The 21,679-nt window shown below is 37.2% G+C and overlaps 6 protein-coding genes across 6 annotated transcripts; 4 read left to right on the forward strand and 2 right to left on the reverse strand.

The window, feature by feature from the left end:
- Positions 1–715: 715 nt before the first annotated feature.
- On the forward strand, positions 716–2,512 carry GCK72_003984 (uncharacterized protein; the record flags this gene model as incomplete). The annotated part of the gene is made up of 2 exons (XM_053724383.1): positions 716–835; positions 2,150–2,512. The coding sequence occupies 2 exons, from the start codon at positions 716–718 to the stop codon at positions 2,510–2,512; spliced, it is 483 nt and encodes a 160-aa protein (XP_053588577.1).
- Positions 2,513–3,096: 584 nt separating this feature from the next.
- On the reverse strand, positions 3,097–12,852 carry GCK72_003985 (uncharacterized protein; the record flags this gene model as incomplete). The annotated part of the gene is made up of 4 exons (XM_053724384.1): positions 3,097–3,730; positions 5,578–5,719; positions 6,660–6,748; positions 12,638–12,852. The coding sequence occupies 4 exons, from the start codon at positions 12,850–12,852 to the stop codon at positions 3,097–3,099; spliced, it is 1,080 nt and encodes a 359-aa protein (XP_053588578.1).
- Positions 12,853–13,403: 551 nt separating this feature from the next.
- GCK72_003986 (uncharacterized protein) lies at positions 13,404–14,211 on the forward strand (the record flags this gene model as incomplete). The annotated part of the gene is made up of 3 exons (XM_053724385.1): positions 13,404–13,697; positions 13,747–14,027; positions 14,070–14,211. The coding sequence occupies 3 exons, from the start codon at positions 13,404–13,406 to the stop codon at positions 14,209–14,211; spliced, it is 717 nt and encodes a 238-aa protein (XP_053588579.1).
- A 607-nt stretch (positions 14,212–14,818) lies between these two features.
- Positions 14,819–16,017, forward strand: GCK72_003987 (uncharacterized protein; the record flags this gene model as incomplete). The annotated part of the gene is made up of 4 exons (XM_053724386.1): positions 14,819–15,033; positions 15,174–15,501; positions 15,554–15,678; positions 15,876–16,017. 4 exons carry the CDS (start codon positions 14,819–14,821, stop codon positions 16,015–16,017), a joined length of 810 nt encoding a protein of 269 aa, XP_053588580.1.
- A 713-nt stretch (positions 16,018–16,730) lies between these two features.
- Positions 16,731–17,055, reverse strand: GCK72_003988 (uncharacterized protein; the record flags this gene model as incomplete). Its single annotated transcript, XM_053724387.1, has 2 exons — positions 16,731–16,872; positions 16,916–17,055. The coding sequence occupies 2 exons, from the start codon at positions 17,053–17,055 to the stop codon at positions 16,731–16,733; spliced, it is 282 nt and encodes a 93-aa protein (XP_053588581.1).
- A 2,991-nt stretch (positions 17,056–20,046) lies between these two features.
- GCK72_003989 (uncharacterized protein) lies at positions 20,047–21,679 on the forward strand (the record flags this gene model as incomplete). The annotated part of the gene is made up of 5 exons (XM_053724388.1): positions 20,047–20,123; positions 20,230–20,451; positions 20,841–21,168; positions 21,218–21,495; positions 21,538–21,679. The coding sequence occupies 5 exons, from the start codon at positions 20,047–20,049 to the stop codon at positions 21,677–21,679; spliced, it is 1,047 nt and encodes a 348-aa protein (XP_053588582.1).

Raw genomic sequence — 21,679 nt, forward strand, 5'->3', positions numbered from 1 at the left:
GTTTCAGAATATTTCAGTGAAAATCATTCGATTCATTCACTTTTTCCTACTTTCTATTGAAATATCATTATTTTAGCCAATTGTTTAGCGGTAAAACCACTTTATCTCCTCAATTTCTGTTTTCGCTGTAACCTGGAATTTCGTAAAACCGTTGTTTTTGCCCAAAATCTCAGAGTATTTCAGCGTATTCAGCATATTTTTATAAAAATCATTCGATTTATTCACTTTTCACCTGTTTTCTATCAAAATATCATCATTTTAGCCAAGTTTTTAGCGGTAAAATCACTTTATTTATTTGATTTCTGGTTTCACTGATTTTTGACCGAAATTATTGATTTTTCAGAGTTCCCCAATAATTCAAACATTTTAGAATTTATTTTCAATACTTTTTCATCTAAAAACTGCAAAAACTACATCAATCCAGCTGAAATCATAATCTGAAAATACGCGAAAAGTTTTGCGCGTAAAATAAAATGCAAAGTACGCAGAGTTTGCGTCGCGGTGTTTGCGTACCCACCAATAGTCAAGTTCTGATTTTCCGCTATTTCTCATTTATTCTCTAAGTTTTTCGTCTATTTTCAGCGAAAAAAACACAAAATTTATCTAAAAAATGGTAATTTTCATTGTTTTTCATGTCGTAGTGTGATTGGAATCGTGATTTTATCGTTTTTTTCAAGGGAAAACTTCAAAAATGAAACTTTCCCAATTTGCAGAGATGCTCAAACACGGAAGAGCCGGAGTTCTGATGGAGGTGATGGGTCTGATGCTTGGAGAATTCGTCGACGACTACACTGTCAACGTCATCGACGTTTTCGCAATGCCACAGTCCGGAACGGTGAGTTTTTCAGTTTTCAGCGAGAAATTTCTAGTTTTTCGCTGAAAAATTTACTAATTTTGGGCGACTTGGGCGACTTTCACAATGTTTTCCTTTCAGGGAGTCTCTGTCGAAGCCGTGGATCATCAATCCACAATCGATGGCACTTAATCAGGAGCCATGCTAGACGACGAGTAATTTGGGACACCAAGCATACAGGTTTGTACTATAATCGTGTTTTTCAGCGGGAAAATTGGAAAATTTCTGGTGGAAGCTGGTTTACACTCCTTGATCGATATTTTGAGCTAGGAATATTTCAATTTCGCCAATTAGTGTCGAAAATAGCGTCCTCTCGAGTGAATTTCGCATTGAGAAGACAAATTGAAGCATTTTGTGCTGATTTTTTGTCTCAAACACTTAAATCCAATTTGTGGCGGTGTGAATTACAAAGATTCCGCGAAAAACTGCTCAGACATTAGCAAAAAGAGATCGATGTCAGCATTTTTTCTATGAAGAGACTAGAAACCGCATTTTTTCGCTTTTGATGATTCAATCGTTGTATTGCAGATTCGAAATGTATCATTTTTACCGAAAAATCGCCATAAATTCACTCAAAATCCATCATATTCTGTCAGAAATGTCTGAAAATCAGTGAAATGTTTTTCTAGCTCAAAATCTGCTCATTTCCACCTGAGAAATCCCCCGAAATCATCAATTTCTGTCCAATTTCTAAGTTTTCCGCCAAAAATCGATATTTTGCTGAAATTCACTCCAAACCTTCAAATCTGCTCATTTCCATCCGAAAACGCCTTTAAAATCCTTAATTTCTATCAAATTTCCAAGTTCTCTGTCAGAAAATCGATATTTTAGCTGAAATTCACTCCAAACCTTCCAATTTTGTCTCAAAATCTATCCTTTTCTGTCAGAAATGTCTAAAAATCACTGAAAAGCTCGAAAACGCCGTCAAAATCCATAGTTTTCATCAAATTTTCAAGTTTTTCACTCAAAAATCAATATTTTAGCTGAAATTCCCTTCAAACCTTCTAATTTCGTCTCAAAATCTATCCTTTTCTGTCAGAAATGTCTGAAAATCACTGAAACGCCTAAATATAGCTGAAAGCGGTCTGAAATGCCTAAAACTGCCTAAAATTCACCTAGTTGATATGCCTGAAACGCCTGAAACGCCTAAAGTTTTTACCTGACCAGCCTGAAATGCCTAAATTTCGAAAACGCCTTCAATATCCATAATTTCTATCAATTTTCCGAGTTTTCCGCTCAAAATCGATATTTTAGCTGAAATTCCCTTCAAACCCTCTAATTTTCTATTCATTTCAGGCGCTGATTCATGGTCTCAATCGTCACTACTACTCGATTCCCATCGCCTACCGAACACACGATCTCGAACAAAAGATGCTTCTGAATCTCAACAAATTGTCATGGATGGACGCAGTGAGTGTGGAGAACTACACAAAGTGTGGCGAGGCAAACAAGGATCATCTGAAGGCGATGCTGAAGCTGGCGAAGAACTATAAGAAGGCGTTAGAGGACGAGAAGAACATGACGGATCAGGAGCTCGCGATCAAGAATGTCGGAAAAATGGATCCAAAACGGCATATCGCTGATGAAGTGAGCAAGATGCTCAACGATAATATTGTGCAAAGTCTCGCTGGAATGATGGCCACCACTTCCCTCCAATAATTCCCTTTTTCATTGATTTTTTTTCCCAATTTTTCATTTTGTGTATTTTTTGACCCCATCACTCAATTCCCTAATTTATTTGTCTCGATTTTATCCCCCTCTCGTTCTCTTCGATGTTCCCTATATAAACACCACACTGATATTTGATTTTTTTTTTCTTAACAATTAAAGCGTCTTTTCAGATTCATATGATGACGTGTCCAGAAGTTCAAAGTGTTCGATCGATGGAAGACACTTTTCTGATGGCTTAGAGAGTCGGAGACTCAGACGACAGGCAGTTCGAGGCTTTTTAAATAAATGGTCTGTAAGGCATTTCAGGCCCTTCTCGAATTGCCTAAATCTTTTTGTTCCCTAAAAATGTCTTTTTGCACAAATTGAATTTCCCTCTATACATCCTTTTCTTGTCAGCCATCTATTTTATTTTTGGTATGGAACAGCGATCGAAAAAGAATAAGTAAAATGACGGAACATGGGGAGTTTGGTTTGGAAAATTGGCGGGAAATTTGTGTTTTTTGAGTTGATAGACAGAGATAATATAGAGAGATAGAGAGTCATGAAGTCAGAAGGAGATCGTTTGGTTCATTCTATAGTCCTTCGACTTCGGAATCTTCGGAATTGTCTTCTTCCTGTTCAAGTCCATTCTCTTCAGTATCTGTTTCATTTTCATCCAACTCAACGTGAACATCTTCATCCAACTCAACGTGAACATTTTCATCCATTCCAACGTGAACATTTTCATCCATTCCAACGTGAACATCTTCATCCATTGCAACATGGTTATTTTCAATACGATCGTTACCGTTTCCGATCTGCACTACACGCTCGAGACGATGAATCATCTCGTCCAAATCAACACCAATCGTCTCGTCCAAATCCCCATCATCCAACAGCTCCCGATCAATCACTTCCATCTCATTCATCTCATTGATCCTGACTACCAAGTCGTTTTCAATCATCACATGCCGGAGATGTTCACGAAGAGCCAGAATTGGGCCTTCTTCACGACGTGTGGCCTGAATGATCTTCAATAGCAATAGGAGTTTTTCATCTCCGGCGAGGTGGGGGACGGTCAGGCGAGCAACAGAGTAGACGTCATCGGCATTCATATCTGAAAGAACAGAAGAATTGAATGAGATGTAGAAAAGAATTAGTGTGGTGCGTGGAAGGGTCGGAACGAATTCGGAGAGGGATTCTGAGACTTCAGAATCCTTCGAGAATCTAGAAAATGTCGAAAATTCAAGAAAATTCCTAACTTTTGCGCCGATAATAGAGAAAAACAAGGGAAGACGGTGAGGAGAGCCTACAGAACATACCCACGGCCCCTCGTCAGATTCTGATGAAGATTCTGATGACGTCACGTCATCAGAAGTATTTGGTGAGTACTGTCAGAAAAAGGCGCCAGAATGTCAAGAAATCTGAGTTTCGAGACGGAACGATTAAGAAGGGTCACAGAAAAAAAGAATCGGGGAATCTGAATTAGGCGAGGATTCAGAATCAGATGACGTGACGTCGTCAAAACTAAAATTTCGGGAAAAAACGCCAGAGAGACACCGAAATTGTCTAATTCGACTGGAAACAAGAGAAATCAGCGCCAAAACAAAAACTGTGGTATTTGCGAAGTGCTCGGGGTTGCTGGAGGGGATTCTGAAGGCCAGACGACGTCAGGAGGGAATTTTTCGGAAAAAATACTAAAAATTTCAGTTTTACGAAAGAAAAGATGGAAAAGAGCGGGAAGATGACCTGGAGCATCTACAGCGGGATCTCGCCGTTTCTCACAGATTCTGACAAAGAATCTGATGAGGATTCTGATGACGTGACGTCATCAGAAGTGAATTTTTTTGGAAAATGGGTGGAATCGTATGAATAGCGGGATTTCAGAAAGGAACAAAAATTAATGAGCTCAAAAAGAGGAGAATCGAAGAATCAGAATCATGAAAGGATTCAGATGATGTAACGTCGTCAAAACTAAAATTTTGGGAAAAAACGCCAGAGAGACACCAAAATCGTCCAATTTGACTAGAACTAGGGGAAATCAGCGCGAAAATTGAAAATTATGGTAACTCCGATGAACTCCAGGCTATTACCTAGAATTCAGAAGACCTAAGACGACGTCAAAGACGGAATTTTTCGGAAAAAGTACAAAAATTTCCAGTTTTGCAAAATAGAGATGGAAAAGAGCGGGAAGACAATTTGGAGGATCTACACCAATCTCTCACAGTCTCTCGACGGATTCTAACGAAGAATCTGATGAGGATTCTGATGACGTGACGTCATCAGAAGATAATTTTTTTGGAAAATGGGTGGAATCGCATGGATAACGGGATTTTAGAAAGGAACAAAGTGCAATGAGCTCAAAATGAGGAGAATCGAAGCATCAAAATCGAGAAAGGATTCTGATGACGTGACGTCGTCAAAACTAAAATTTCGGGAAAAAACGCCAGAGAGACACCAAAATCGTCTAATTCGACTGGAACTAAGAGAAATCAGCGCCAAAACAAAAACTGAGTCAATTTTGAAGAGCTCCGGCCTAATGGAGGGATTCTGAGGTCCAGAAGACGTCAGGTGGGAATTTTTAGGAAAAAATACTAAAATTTTCAGTTTTACGAAAGAAAAGGTGAAAAAAGGATGAGAAGATGACCAGAAGAATCTACACCACGTTCTCGCCGTTTCTCGACAGATTCTAACGAAGAATCTGATGAGGATTCTGATGACGTGACGTCATCAAAATTAGAAATTCGGGAAAAAAGGCAGAGAGTCACGAAAATCGTCTAATTTGACTAGAACTAGGGGGAATCAGCGCGAAAATTAAAAATTATGGTAACTCCGATAAACATGCTGATACCTAGAATTCAGAAGACCTAAGGCGACGTCAAAGACGGAATTTTTCGGAAAAAGTACAAAAATTTCCAGTTTTGCAAGAAAAAGAAAGAAAAAGAGTCGAAAGATGATTTGTAGGATCTACATTACGCTCTCGCAGCCTCTCGACAGATTCAGAAGTGAATTTTGGCAGGGAAAATAGGGGAAATACGGTGGCTAGGGAAACTACGGGACATAATAACCCTTACCTGATACAGTGGACGGAGAAGTGGTAGAAGATGATTGAATTGAGAGCTTCGATTGGGATGATGACGAGTCGAGTGATGAGTCGAGTTTTCGAGACGAGCACAAGATTCCGAGTCGATGTTCGATCAGACGATTCGACGATTCCTGAAATTAAGAGAATATAATAAAAAGAAATTTGAGATAAAAAATGTGTCTCAAAAACGCGCCATAATCTCTAGGAGTCAGAGTTTTAAGAAGGAACGGTTCAGATAAGGCGCAGGAGGAGAAGAATTAGAGGAATCTGAATTTGACGAGGATTCAGATGACCTGACGACGTCAACAGCGGAAAAGTCGGAAAAAAGGACAAAAAGACACGAAATAAGCGGTAGTTAATTCGCGATAGATTCTTGGGGCGATGTTTCATTATGTCAGGATTCTGAAGACTCAGAATCCTTCGAAAACGATGAAAAATTCCAAATTTTGCCAAAAAGAGAAAAAAGAAGGGGGATATGGCCAGGAGAGTTTCCACACCTCCTCGCCGCTTCCCACCTGATTCCGACGCGGATTCAGATGACGTGACGTCATCTGAATCATCTGAATCAGCGGAAAGTTCAAAAATGAGACTAAAACATTGAACGGCTCAGAATTCGGGTGGATCAGAGGGGGATGGGGAAGATTTTTTCAGAATCATAAAAGGATTCAGATGACTTGACGTCGTCAAAATTTGAAATTCGGGAAAAAAGGCGGAGAGTCACGAAAATCGTCTAAATCGACTAGAACTAAGAGAAATCAGCACGGAAACAGAACATTACGCTAACTCCGATTTGCTTCAGGCTACTATCTAGGATTCAGAAGTCAAGGGGAACGTCAAGATTGAAATTTTTTGGAAAAATTAGAGACAAATAGCTTGAAAGCCCAGAGAATCTAGAAAATGACTAAAAACTCGAAAACTCCCAATTTTTATCGTGAAAAAAGAGGAAAATAAGAGGAATTTGGCGGGAATGCAGAAAATGAGAGACGGGGCCTATGTTCCTAGAAAACGGGAACCTGGGTGGGGAATAGGAAGGATTTTCATTAAGGGTTTGAAATACGTTATATAACTCACCTTCTGAACTCAACGACAATCGAACCTTGACTCCCCACCACAGAAGACCTATCGGATTGACGTCTCCGATCGTTTCCGATTGGTAGTCGCTGAAATTAAGAAAAAATAAATACAAAGATTAATAGAATACGGAGAGAGTTATCAGAGAGACAAACGAGAGAAAAAAGAAAGAATTGAGATGAAAATTTTGTCATGCAGATCAATAATAGGTCAATAACGCGCCATAATCTCTAGGAATCAGAATTTTAAGAAGAAACGGTTCGGATAAGACGCATGAGAAGAAGAATAGAGGAATCTGAATTTGACGAGGATTCAGATGACCTGACGACGTCACCAGTAGAAAAGTCGGAATAAAAGAGAGAAAGACACGAAATAGGCGGTTTTGAATAGATCTGAGTGAAATTATTGTCTCCTAGAATTCAGAAGGCCAGGGAAAACATATAGAATGGATTTTTTTGGAAAAGTTGGAGAAAAATAGAATTTTGGTGCAATTAAATGGAGAATCGTTTCAGAGAAAGGGTCAATGCGGTGTTTTGAAAGTTGGAGTAAATTTGAGACGGATGCTGAGACTTCAAGATCCCTGAGAATCTAGAAATTTGCTAAAAACTTCACGAGCCCCAATTTCTGTGGTGGATTCTGAAGCATCAGAATATCTACAAAGTCTAGAAAGCGATTAATAGACCCCAATTTCTGAGCAAAATAATAAAATGAGCGGGGAAAACGGCCAGGAGAGGTTCCACACCATTCCCGTCGTCTATCGACAAATTCAGACAAAGATTCAGATGACGTGACGTCATCTGAACCGTAAAAAAGGAAAACAAGGGAGAAAACTGTGGAAACTTCTATAAATCGGGAGAATAGTTGGGAACGGAGGAGGCGCTCTATTCTGACCCAAGTAATCTGGTTTTTAGGCTTCGGCAAACCACTCAAACGACGTAAAATAAGAAAAATCAATAAATTATGTCAAAAAGTTGCGAAAGGTGCTGAAAACGTTCAAATGTGGCCCAGGTGTGTAAAAAAGGCGGAAATTAGAAGAATCGGAGTTGTTGCAGAGGAAAAAGAGTCATTATTCTATTTTTGAGCGACTAGAGCAAATACTGCAAGAATTTTCAGAATCCACGTGATTCTGAAGCTCCAGAATGTCTCCAGAATCCTGAAAATCAGAGGAATCGCCGAAAATTAAGAAATTTGCAAAAAAAACGAGGAATCAGGGAAAAAGGCGACGAGGAGAGGTTCCCCGCCGCCTCTCGTCCAATTCCATCAAATCGTGGAGGATTCTGAAGCCGTCGTGAAGTGGGGTGACATTTTTTCGGAAAAAAGTTAAAAATAAGCAATTTTCAGTGTTTAGGACAGAAGCGGAAGACAATTCTTTTAGAAAAAGAGCCTATGTGATGGATGAGTGGGCTGTAACAATTCTAACGTAAGAAAATTGGTTAAGACAGGATTCTGAAGCATCTGAATCGCTCCAAAGCCTAAACAACGACAGAGAGCCCTAATTTTCGCAAAAATGAGGGAGAATAGTTGGGAACGGAGGAGGCGCTCTATTCTGACCCAAGTAATCTGGTTTTTAGGCTGCGGCAAACCACTCAAACGACGTAAAATAAGAAAAATCAATAAATTATGTCAAAAAGTTGCGAAAGGTGCTGAAAACGTTCAACTGTGGCCTAGGTGTGTAAAAAAGACGGAAATTAGAAGAATCGGAGTTTTTGTAGAGGAAAAAGAGTAATTATTCTATTTTTGAGCGACTAGAGGAAATTGTGCAAGCATTTTCAGATTCCACGTGATTCTGAAGCTCCAGAATGTCTCCAGAATCCTGAAAACCGGAGGAATCATCAAAAATTGTGAAATTCGCGCAAAAAAACGAGGAATCCGGGAAAAAGGCGACGAGGAGAGGGTTCCCTCCTATCCTAGCCGTCTCTCGTCCAATTCCATCAAATCGTGGAGGATTCTGAAGCTTTCGTGACGTCGAAACTGAGATAAAGCTGCTAAAATCGATAAAAACGCGGAAAAGAACGATTTTTGGCTAAAAAACTCACTTTTTGCTGGAAAACAGGATAAAAACGAGAGAAAACTGGCTGGAAAGTTTGCCCTTAACCTATACCTTACTCATCTACATTCAGAGCTTCAGCCGAGACGTGGCGTCGTCAAGAATGAACAATGGCTTCTAAAATCAAAAAAGTGTCCTAATTTGACAAAGTCTCACTAAAAATACGATCGGAGAGAGTTTATTGACGCTTTCAATAATTCTGATTACGCGCCGATGTAGGGAATCTATCAAAAACTAGGTGCAAATTGAGAATTTTCAAGGAAATTTGATGAAAATCAAATAAAAAATGGAATTTTTTGAAAAATTCTCACTAAAATCAATAAAACTCACGCTTTTCGAGTAGAAAACCAACCTGAAATGAGTGTTTGTTGTTTTAGAAACGAAAAATTCCCGCCACCTCCGCCTACGCGCTTTCGCGCCAAAAGCGCGCCTTCAAATATTCAGAGAGGTCAAATTAAACTTTGTGAAATGTACGCCTAGAAAAAAAATAAAAATGAAAAAAAATGAAAAAGAAAAATAATTATGAGTAGCTGAATAGATTTTTTGAAAGAATTTCTGCTAATTTATTTTTTCAAATTAAAAAAAAATTATTTTAGTGAGAAAAAAGAAAAATTGAAGCATGCGTGATTCTGTAACGACTTTAAAAAATACTATTGGGCAGTTAATAAAGAAAAAATGATGGGAAGTCTGAGAAATGATACAGTCTTGGTCTTTTCAGTTGAAAAACCTGAAGTTTGTGAGTTTGATATAGTATCATTGTGTTTCCACAAAGTGAATTTTTAATGGATCATACAGAACAAAGACAGAACTTCATTTTTGTAGTTGACAACTTTTTTGTACGGGCGGTCCCTAGATAGTTATGGTCATTTGAAGTGAGCATATTGAAAATCCCACTTGGAGTGAGAGATCACTTTGTCGATATGTAACTTTCTAGGGACCGCCCGTACAAAAAAGTTGTCAACTACAAAAATGAAGCTCTACCTTTGTTCTGTATGATACATTAAAAATTTATTTTGTGGGACACTCAGTGATACCATGACAAACTCTTAAAGCTGGACATTTTCAATTGGATTGACCAAGATTATATATTCGCTCAGCTTAGTTTTTATAACTGCGCTCCACCGAAATCTTATTGAAAAATGTCTATTGTTCTCTGCGTCTCTCAATTTCGTACGCAGTTTTCTTTGGTTTCAATAGAGCGCGGTTGTAAGGCGTGTGTCCTGCTATTATGATACTGTAACTGTGAATTGATCAAATTCATAATTGGAATTAAAGTACGGTACAGTACTTTAAAGGGGAAAGTGATTTTGAAAACTACCTCTATTGAGGTGTGCGAGCGGTGGCCTAAAATTCCAAACTGAAAAGTTCGGCCGGGTTATTTTCAGTTGCGATCACAGGGTTTGTGTGAATGTCTTTAAGTTGACGTTTTGAAACCAAGACGTTTCGGAACTGCACCTGAAACCCACGCGACACTGTCCATGTTCCAGATGACCATTCTATCCAGAACTTTCTCATTCCATAACTGTTCTGTTTCTAGAACCGTCCCTTTTGAGAACTGTCTCTTTCTAAAACTGTCCCTCAAGGAACTCTTCCCAGAGGGGTCAGGTGAGGGGCGGGGTGCAAACTCACGTTCCATAGCGAACGATGTAGTGGGAAATGAACAAGAAAATGGATGACACGGGGCAAAAATAAAACTATGCCTGAAACGGTGTTCTGGTTTCTAATTACACGTAAAATAAATTTTTAAAATTGAAAATTTACTACAGTAACCCACACATTTTACAGGATTCGGGAGAGAAATGTACAAATTCAATATATCTTTTGCCACGTATTGGAAAAGTAAAATTATTGTTACAAGAATCCATAGAATAGAAAAAATCCATTTTATTAGAAACCATTTTGTTTTGGGTGTTGTCTTGTCATCCTATAATAACTGTAATAACTGATAAATTTTCTTGTATCAGAGATTCTTGTAACAGAAACTCGAAATTAGGGATTCTAGACCCCAGAATCCCGAGAAGAGGTTTTCCAGGCCTCCACTAAGACACATCTGGTGGCTTCTGGAGACGGTGGCCTAGAATTCGCAAAATTTGGTTTTCTAGGCCATCACCGGTTTTTCTCACTTTTTGAGGGTATTTCAAATGGCATAATATATCAAAACCCTGGAAAGCTAGTCCTTCACCTTTTCTCTCAGTTTTGAACCAATTGTGTCACAAGTCTGAACATTGGCTCACGTACTAGTTCTAACACGCCGATTTCAAAAATTATAATTTCTGACTTGGAAACCAGCATTAAAACTCATCAATCTGACTTTTTGTTATTTTAAGACACGACATTTTTTTCAACTGCCCTTTCTCTTTCGTTTTCTCAGTTACAAATTGTCTCGGTTTTAAATCAACCCAGTTTTAAATCGTCCCGGTTCCAAACACCATATGTACCATGAATCTGTTCTTGTGTTTCCGACTTGAAAGGTTTTCTTGTAAGATCCAAATCAGAATCACCAGGTTTACGTCTTCTAAATAATGCTGAGATTTTCACAGAATGCTTTAAACTTCTCAAAATCTTATTTTTCATTCCATCCTTTGTAACAGGGTTAAAATTAAAAAACTATACATCACATGTTCCTCAGTTACCTCTTCTCTCACAATCTTCACAAAAGTTTCCGGATCCTTTTCCAATTCTCTCTTCTCCCCCTGGATACCTAAAAGTGCATATTGGATTTGGATATCTGTCAGGAGGAAGGACTCGAAACTCAATGAACCGGGCTACCATTTAATTCTGCAAGTACGCTCTACTGCTCTACAGTGTCTGCCAGAACTTTATAAATTTTACCTGTTTTCAGTTGAAAATTACCAACTTTGAAAGAATGTCTCGGTATCCCTGATTGTCCCACAACAAAATTTTTGCATGGACCATACAGAACAAAAATAGAGCTTCATTTTTGTAGTTGACAACTTTTTTGTACGGACACTCCCTAAAGAGTTATGGTCATTTTAAGGGAACATCTCAAAAATCCCTCTATATTGCACTGAAATTGGTAGAAACTTTGTCGATACGCAGCTCTCTAGGGAGTGTCCGTACAAAAAAGTTGTCAACTACAAAAATGGAGCTTTACTTTTGATCTATTTGATCCAATAAAACTTTATTTTACGGGGGTCATCAGTGCTACCGTAACACAGTCTCAAAGTTGGTCATTTATGTATACATATCTTACTGCACGGTACTGTAAGTGTCGATTGCTCATGACATACTTGAATTTGTCACTGCTTCCAGTGGAGCGCAATTGTAGTCACCTGAAATCAATTCTGCACTAACATAAGCTTGATCAATTTCTCATTCCACTTCCCCTAGAGTTTGCCCAATTTTTGTCCATCAAACCTTCCTCTTCCTCAAATAAAACCTGTCACATTTGATTCACAAAATCTTGTGACATGATAATGAACACTGAAAGTCTAGAAACGCAGAGAAAGTTGTCTCTCTATTGACATCATCAGGGCGCACTCCTTCCCGAAAACACACTTGTCAAGGCCCGGTCCGAAGGCCTGGGTTAATTGGCGTCAAAGTTCAAATATCTTTTTTTTTCAATTTTTAAAGAGCCAAATTTTCGACTATCATTCAGAACTAGAAGAAATTTTGAAAAATCATCAAAAATAGTCACATCTTTGAAGAAAAATTGAAAAAAATTCAAAAAAAGGTTTTAAAAAAATTCAAAAAAGACAAGTATGCCCAAAACTATATATTTGCTTGTAAAAAATATAAAATAATAAGTAATAATAAATAATTCTCAGTTCGTTGTCCTGTCGAGAGTGTAACTAATGTTCTCACTATGTCTGTTTGTGAAGTTAATAGGTACCAAATGAAAAAAGAAAGTAAGCCACTACTGTAAGTCAACAATACCAAGTTCATTGCTCTACCGAAACCATTGCCCTACCAAACATGAAAGATTGTCTCTTCCACTCTAAACTGTCTCTGCACATCCTCTTCCCACTTCTCCATTGTCAGATGAATAGCGAATTCCGAGTTCACATCATTTTCCTCAACCACACAAATCGTTCGACCTTTTTCCTGTTTGAACAGAAAGATCGGTTGGATTCGGCATCTTGAATATTTGATGCAACCAAACATTCTCTTTGATGTTTGAGACATTTCGAACCTGAATTCGTCAATTTCTCCTACGAAAAATCTTTCTAAAACTACTACTCAGCACGAATTTGATTACCCCCGTGAGAAGAAAGTTTGTGCCCATGACTGATAACTTACGCCTCAATCATTTCCATCGTACTTATAATCTTTTGAAATACTAGAAATGGAGTCTCCATTAATTTGATGGGCTCCATTTGGAAGGGAAGAACAATAAATATATCGATTTGACTACTGGTGAGCGGACCCCTCTGCGAGGTTGGTCTGTGTGAAGGACTCCTCTGTTGGTAGGGGCGGAGGCACCCCATCACACCGTAAACCAACAGAGGAGGTCTCTTGAACACACCAACGTCTCAGAGGGCGTCCTCTCAGCAGTGGTCAAATCAATACATTTATTCTTCTTCATCTCTTCCAAATAGAGCCCTTCAAATTAATGGACATTCCGTTTCTAGTATTCCAAAAAGTTATAAAACTGATGGATATTATAGAGGTGTAAGTTATCAGTCATGGGCACAAAATGATTTTTCTTAGGATAAATTGACGAATTCAGGTTCGAAATGTCTCAAACATCAAATCGAATGTTCGATTCTCAATTGATGAATCTCTTCAATTATCTTTCTGACCTTTTCAATAATAAGACTGTCACTGTCTGGATTCGACCATCTCTAGTTGAAACTTCTCATGTTCTTTTTTCGAATCTCCATTTTGAAAGTTGTCAACTTTTAAAAATTCTCGATGACGATCCTGTTATTTTATCAAACGAGGACATAACACGACTACTGGAAGTTTGGAAGCCAACTATTGGGATTACAATAAAGTGTCGTGTCGAGGAAGGTTTTGGTCCGAGAAACGTGAGGTTATACTTCTACTTTTTCATGTTGTTTCCCTGTATTTCTACAGATTTTGAGTCTTCCACGGGTCGGTATTGTCAATGCTCGATGGGTTTCCTTTGATGATCTACTGAACATGGACTGTGAGAGAGCATTCTTCAGAAAACATTCGTTCAGAGAGGAAGACGTCAAAAAGTTCATAAACCTTTGGATGGCTGGGAATAATCCAAAACTGATGCATCTTAGACTGAGGGGTTTTAAGATGACACCAAATTGGGAGCACATTCTGGAAGGAATTGAATATGGAGTATGGGATGAGAAAGAAAAAAAGAAAAGACCGAGGAATTTTCAGTAAGACTCTGGTTCTTTAGCTTAGCACATATTAACTTTCAGAGACCATTACATCTGCAGTATTGAAGAAATCGACTGCAAGAATGGTCTGGATTTCGAGAGAAAGAGTGATGGAATGATTGGGACAGTCATTCATCAATCTGACCAGATCGATTTCTTTGTGTGGTACGATATACAATTCTGATTCTCTTTTTCTCTGCATCTCGCATGTTAAAATATCTTTGTTCTTTCATAAGGAGTCAAGTGCGCCCCAATGATGAAATGAGAATAGCACTCAGATTGTCTCTATTTTCATGATTAGGGCACACTTGTCGAAAATATAATGAGTAAAATATAATGAATATAATGAGTAATAATAAATAATAAAAAGCTTTTTTTTACATCAGGTTGGCATAATTATGGATCTGCTTTGAAAATGTTTCTATTCTTCTGTGGATGCTACATTTTTTAAACCTCGTCATTTCTGTAGAGCGCAATTGCTACATTCAAATCGAATATCACACCTTAAACCAACAGAGGATTCCCTCATACAGCCGCGCAGAGGCGTCCTCTCACCAGTTGTCAAATCAATACATTTATTCTTCTTCCTTTCCAAATGGGGCCGTTCAAGTTAATGGAGACTCCGTTTCTGGTATTCCAGAAGATTATAAAACTGATGGATATTATAGAGGTGTAAGTTATCAATTCCATTGAGAATCTCTCTTCCCACACCACACGGGGAATTAAATTCGTGTTGCCTCGTAGTTTTTGAATGATTTTTCGTAGGAGAAATTGAAAAATTTAGGTTCGAAATGTCTCAAACATCAAAGAAAATGTTCGGTTGCATCAAATATTCAAAACGCCGAATCCAGCCGATGCAACTGTTCAAAGCAGAAAAACGTCGGACGATAAGTGTGTATGAGAAGACGGACGAAAATGCTAAATTAGTTATTTGGCTGAAAACGGAGAACGAGGGAAATGATGTGATGAGACAGCTGAAAATGAAAGACTCAGTTTTAGATGTTGGGTAGGTTGAAAATAGTTTGTGGTCAGAAGAAGTTTCCTACAAATGATAAACTTATGAAAGATACTGTAGTAGGATCTAGAATGTGATTCTCGCTTGGAAATGAGGATGAATCGATATATTTTTCAAAAAAAAAATTCCAGAGAAAAAAACGAGAAAACCTTGAGTTTTTATCTCAACAGCGAATCTAAAGAGGAAGATGTCGATTTGCAAATGATACGTCTCTTCAATTATCTATCGGATCTTTTCAATAATAAGACTATAACTGTCTGGATTCGACCATTCCGAATAGCAACTTCTCATTTCCTATTTTCGAATCTCCAGTTCGAAAGTTGTCTATTTTTTAAAATTCTCGGTGATGAGTCTGAAATTTTATCGAATAAAGATGCGTCACAACTATTGGATATGTTGAAGCCAACGGTTGGAGTCACTTTGAAATGCCGTGTCGAGAAAGGATTCAACCAGAGAAATGTGAGTTCATATCGTTTTCTTGTTCTGATTTTTTCTTGCTGAATTTTTGCAGATTTTCAATCTAAAACGTATTATTGTAACTAATGCTGAATGGGTCTCTTTCGATGATCTACTGAACATGGATTGTGAGAGAGCATTCTTCAAAAAACATTCGTTCACAGAAGAAGACATCAAAAAGTTTATAAACCACTGGATGACTGGGAGTAATCCAAAACTGATGCATCTTAGGCTGAACTGTTTTAAATTGGAGCCGAATTGGGAGCACATTCTGGAAGGGATTGCATATAGAGTATGGGATGAGCAAGAAAAAAAGAAGAGACCGAGAAATTTCAAGTAGTCTTCAATTCTTAAACCCCACTCATAATCATTTTCAGAGACCATTACATCTACAGTATTGAAGAAATCGACTGTCAGAATGGTTTGGATTTTGAGAGAAAGAGTGATGGAATGATTGGGACAGTCATTCATCAATCTGACTGGATTGATTTCTTCGTGTGGCACGATATACAATTCTGATTCTCTTTTTCTCTGTATCTCGCATGTTAAATTTCCTTGTCCTTGAGAATAGCACTGGAAATCAAGAGACGCAGACAAAGTCGTCGTTGTCTCTCCATTTTTTCACGATATATTTGCTTGTTAAATTTGAAAATAATGATATAACCAGTAATGATAAATAATAAATGTTTTTGCGGCTTTTTTTTTCAATTTCGCTAAAAAATCTCAGCCATTTCAGAATAGTTCTGTAAAAATTATTCGATTTATTCACATTTGACCTATTTTCTATTGAAATTTCATCATTTTAGCAAGTTATCGACTTGACAACTGGTGAGAGGACCCCTCTGCGCTGCTGGACTTTATGAGGGAATCCTCTTTTGGTTTACAGTGTGATGCGGTGTGCTCCGTAGACTTGAATGTAGCAATTGCGCTCTACAGAAAAGGAGAATTTTCGAAAATGAAACTTGCTGGTAAAAATTTAAAAATGTAAAAAAAGTGTCAAAGTGGCTTCATAATTATGTCAACCTGGTGTCACAACAGCATTTATTATTCATAATTACTTATTATATTATAAATTTTACAAGCAAATATATAGTTTCGGGAAGTAGTGCGCCCTAATGATGAAAACAGAAAGAAAGTGCTATTCTCATATCATTATTTAGGCCCACTTGACTCCTTATTAAAGGACAAAGATATTTAAATTGAGAGATACTGAGAAAAAGAGAAAAAGAGAATCAGAATTGTATATCATGCCACACAAAGAAATCGATCTGGTCAGACTGATGCATGACTGTCCCAATCATTCCATCACTCTTTCTCTCGAAATCAAGACCATTCTGACAGTCGATTTCTTCCACTCTGTAGATGTAATGGTCTCTGAAAATGATTATGAGTGGGGGTTTAGGAATTGAAGACTTACTTGAAATTCCTCGGTCTCTTCTTCTTTTCTTTCTCCTCCCATACTCCATATTCTATCCCTTCCAAAATGTGCTCCCAATTTGGCTCCAATTTAAAACAGTTCAGTCTGAGATGCATCAGTTTTGGATTACTCCCTGCCATCCAATGGTTTATGAACTTTTTGACGTCTTCCTCTGTGAATGAATGATATCTTAAATGTGCCGTTTCACATTTCATATTCAGTAGATCATCAAAAGTGAGCCATCGAGCGTGGAAAATACAGTAGCGAGCATAGGTGAGGGCATATTCATACTTTCATGTGTATCTCTGCTGAATCGTGTCCGTTTTGCATAATCTTTTTTTTGACAGATAGCTGAACGATCCAGTAACAAAAAAATTAGTTTTTTGTAAAAGTTTCTGTTTTGATTTTTTTCAATAATTGATTTTTCTTGTTCGTGATTTGAAAATTCGAAAAAAAACTTTTTATTTTTCTCTTGGAGTTATTGAGTTTTTGATGTCAAAATGATGGAACATGTTCAAATAAACAAAAAATTATGTTGAATTAGTTTCTTAGTTCCTGTGCATCGTGCTATAGCTCCAGAAGTCAAAAGTGGCATCCTCGGGAAAACCTTCATACCTCTTCAAAAAATTATCCAAATTAGCCAAAACATGTACCAAAAGACGTGTTTTGAGTTCTTCTACAAACCAACATTAAAAAATCAAGATTTTAGAGAAAATAATTTTTTAAAATTTTTTTCACTCAAAATTTTTTCATTCCAATTTTTTCCTGAATTTCCGATATTTTCTGGCTATAAAACGAACATATGTTTCAAATACTGCATGCAAAGTGCTTTATCACAAATAATAAAACACATGTTTGTATTTTTTGTTCGTTTTATAGCCACAAAATATCGGAAATCCAGGAAAAAATTGGAATGAAAAATTTTGAGTGAAAAAAATTTGAAAAAATTATTTTTTCTAAAATCTTGATTTTTTAATGTTGGTTTGTAGAAGAACTCAAAACACGTCTTTTGGTACATGTTTTGGCTAATTTGGATAATTTTTTGATGAGTTATGAAGGTTTTCCCGAGGACGCCACTTTTGACTTCTGGAGCTATAGCACGATGCTCTGGAACTAAGAAACTAATTCAACATAATTTTTTGTTTATTTGAACATGTTCCATCATTTTGACATCAAAAACTCAATAACTCCAAGAGAAAAATAAAAAGTTTTTTTTCGAATTTTCAAATCACGAACAAGAAAAATCAATTATTGAAAAAAATCAAAACAGAAACTTTTACAAAAAACTTATTTTTTGTTACTGGATCGTTCAGCTATCTGTCAAAAAAAAGATTATGCAAAACGGACACGATTCAGCAGAGATACATATGAAAGTATGAATCTGCCCTCACCTATGCTCGCTACTGTATAGAGCCGTGGGAGACTAAGAATCTGTAGAAAAATAGGAAAACAATATGGAAAAGTAAAAGGTTGAACTCACATTTCTGGGACTAAAATCTTCCTCAATAGGACACTTCAAAGAGATCCCAATCGTAGGTTTAAAAATTTCCTGTATTCGTGACATACTGTCATTTGACAATATATCAGATTTTGCTACAATTTTAATCAATTGACAACTTTCGAATTTGAGATTTGAAAAAAGAAAAGAAGACGTTGCAATATGAGATGGTCGAAGCCAGACAGTGACAGTCTTATTATTGAAAAGATCCGATAGATAATTGAAGAGATCCACTAATTGAGAATCAATGTCTTCCTCTTTCAATTCGTTGTGGAGATAGCACGTCATGCTTTTCTCATTTTTCTCACTGAAATACTTTTTCTTTTCGAATGTTCTGTCATGTCGATTGTAATTACTAATTAGTGTTCTCAATATGTATGTTTGTGAAGTTAATAGGTCCCAAGTGAAAAAAGAAACTAACTAGGAAATGATCCAGACATACTTTGGAGATCTGGTCAAATTATATATCGATGAAAAGCTGAGATCATGCTCTTTTCGAATATGTGTTCAAATTTACAGAACGATTTTATTTTAAAAAGTTTTACATGTTTTTGTGGTATTTCAGTACTAAAAACTCAAACTTTGAAGTTATGTAAATCAACCAAAAAGTGATTTATGTTTTCTAATTTTTGCAGTTTTTGGTGGCCAACCCATGGGCGAAAATTCGACCAAAATTTTTTTCGAATTTTTTTCCAAAAATAGTTGTTGTGAAGTTGTAAAAGTTTTAAATGTTTACAGTTTACAATGACCCAAAAACCGAGGCGTTTTATTCTCTCAAATATGAAACAAAAACAAAACCCTGGAGAGGAACCGAACCATCATCTTTTGATTACTAGTCCTCCCTGTTAACCACTCGGCTGTATCACCGGCAAAAACTAGGGGAACACGAGGGACAAAAAAGAGAAATGAATTTCCAAGTGGAACTTTCACGTTACCTATGGTAATGAAATAGAAATCAGTGCTCAATACAAAGTTCTTTGATCTACGCCCCCCCACTCGTTCAACCTACCAAATGTCTAAAACTGTGTCTTTCACTCTCAACTCTCTCAGCACATCCTTTTCCAAGTAATCCGGTTTCAGAAAAATAGCGAATTCCGAGCTCACATCATGATTCTCAACCACGCGAATCGTTAGACCCTTTTCCCTTTTGAACAAATATATCGGTTGAATTCGGCGTTTTGAATATTTGATGCAAGCGAATATTCGATTCGAAGTTTGAGACATTTCGAACCTGAATTCTTCAATTTATCCTACGAAAAATCATTCAAAAACTGGTACTCAGCACGAATATAATTATCCGCGTGGGAAGAGAGATTCTTGATGGAGTTGATAACTTACACCTCAATAATTTCCATCAGTTTTATAATTTTTTGAAATACTAGAAACGGAGTGTCCATCAATTTGAACGGCTCCATTTGGAAGGGAAGAACAATAAATATATCGATTTGACTACTGGTGAGCGGACCCCTCTGCGAGGTTGGTCTGTGTGAAGGACTCCTCTGTTGGTAGGGGCGGAGGCACCCCATCACACCGTAAACCAACAGAGGAGGTCTCTTGAACACACCAACGTCTCAGAGGGCGTCCTCTCAGCAGTGGTCAAATCAATACATTTATTCTTCTTCATCTCTTACAAATGGAGCCGTTCAAATTAATGGAGACTCCGTTTCTAGTATTCCAAAAGATTATAAAACTGATGAAAATTATTGAAGTGTAAGTTATCAGTCTTGTTTAGAAACTTTCTTCACACACGGGTAATTATATTCGTGTTGAGTAGTAGTTTTTGAATGGTTTTCAATAAAATAATTGAAAAATTCAGGTTGGAAATGTCTCAAACATCAAAAAGAATGTTTGGTTGCATCAAATTTTCGAGACGCCGAATCCAACCAATTCAACTGTTTAAAGGGGACCAGCGTCGGTCGATAAGTGTATTTGAGAAGAATGACGAGAATTCCAAATGTACTATTTATTTGAAAAGGGAGGAAATGGAAAAGGATGTGATGAGACAGTTGAGATTGAAAGACACAGTCTTAGATTTTCGGTAGGTTGAACGATTTAGAGAAAACAACCTACAGCGTTTGCAATATTAATAAGATCATTTTGAGAATCGAGTTTTCAGTTCATTTTAAAGAAACACTTTTTCTCGGAAAACTTTTTCCAGTTCTTTTCAAATTATTCCATTATAATTGTGACAAAGATTTGTCAAATGGATGATTTCTTAGATCTTAGATGACTGAAGAAACGCTTTGAGAAATGCCAAAACGAAAATAGGAGAATTTGGTCCAAATGGTTTCAAAAATCGAGACTATAACTTTACAGAATATAAATATTCTTGAAAATTCATTATTGATTTTCATGAAGGCCTTGATTTACTTTATCGAAAAGTTTCAGAAAGCTAAGCTCTTTTTGATAAGAGATACAAGATTTCAGATTGGATGATGAAAAAAAATTGAGTTGCTATCTCCACAGAGACTCAACAGAGGAAGATATCGATTCTCAATTGGTGCATCTCTTCAATTATCTATCGGATCTTTTTAATAATAAGACTATCACTGTCTGGCTTCGACCATCTCTAGTTGAAATTTCTCATATGCTTTTTTCGAATCTCCAGTTTGAAAGTTGCCAACTTTTAAAAATTCTCGAGGACGATCCTCTTATTTTATCAAACGAGGACATGACACGAATACTGGAAATTTGGAAGCCAACTATTGGGATTACAATAAAATGTAGCGTCGAGGAAGGTTTTGGTCCGAGAAGTGTGAGTTTATACTGCTTCTTTTGAATAGTATTTTTCTATTTTCCTACAGATTCTGAGTCTCCCACGGCTCTGTATTATCAATGCTCGATGGGTCACTTTCGATGATCTACTGAACATGGAATGTAAGATGATATTTTTACAAAATCATTCATTCACAGAGGAAGACGTCAAACAGTTCATAAACCATTGGATGGCTGGGAGCAATCCGAAACTGATGCATCTCAGATTGAACTGTTTTAAATTGGAGCCGAATTGGGCGCACATTCTCGAAGGGATAGAATATAGAGTATGGGATGAAAAAACGAAGAAAAGACCAAGAAATTTCAAGTAAGATTTCAATTCCCAAACCTCATTCCTATTAATTTTCAGAGACCATTATATATACGATTTTGAAGAAATCGACTGCCAGAATGGTTTGGATTTCGAGAGAAAGAGTGATGGAATGATTGGTACAGTAATGCATCAATCTGACCAGATCGATTTCTTTGTGTGGCACGATATACAATTCTGA

The sequence above is a fragment of the Caenorhabditis remanei genome, chromosome II, assembly GCF_010183535.1.
Source record: "Caenorhabditis remanei strain PX506 chromosome II, whole genome shotgun sequence".
In the NCBI taxonomy this organism is placed as follows: domain Eukaryota; kingdom Metazoa; phylum Nematoda; class Chromadorea; order Rhabditida; family Rhabditidae; genus Caenorhabditis; species Caenorhabditis remanei.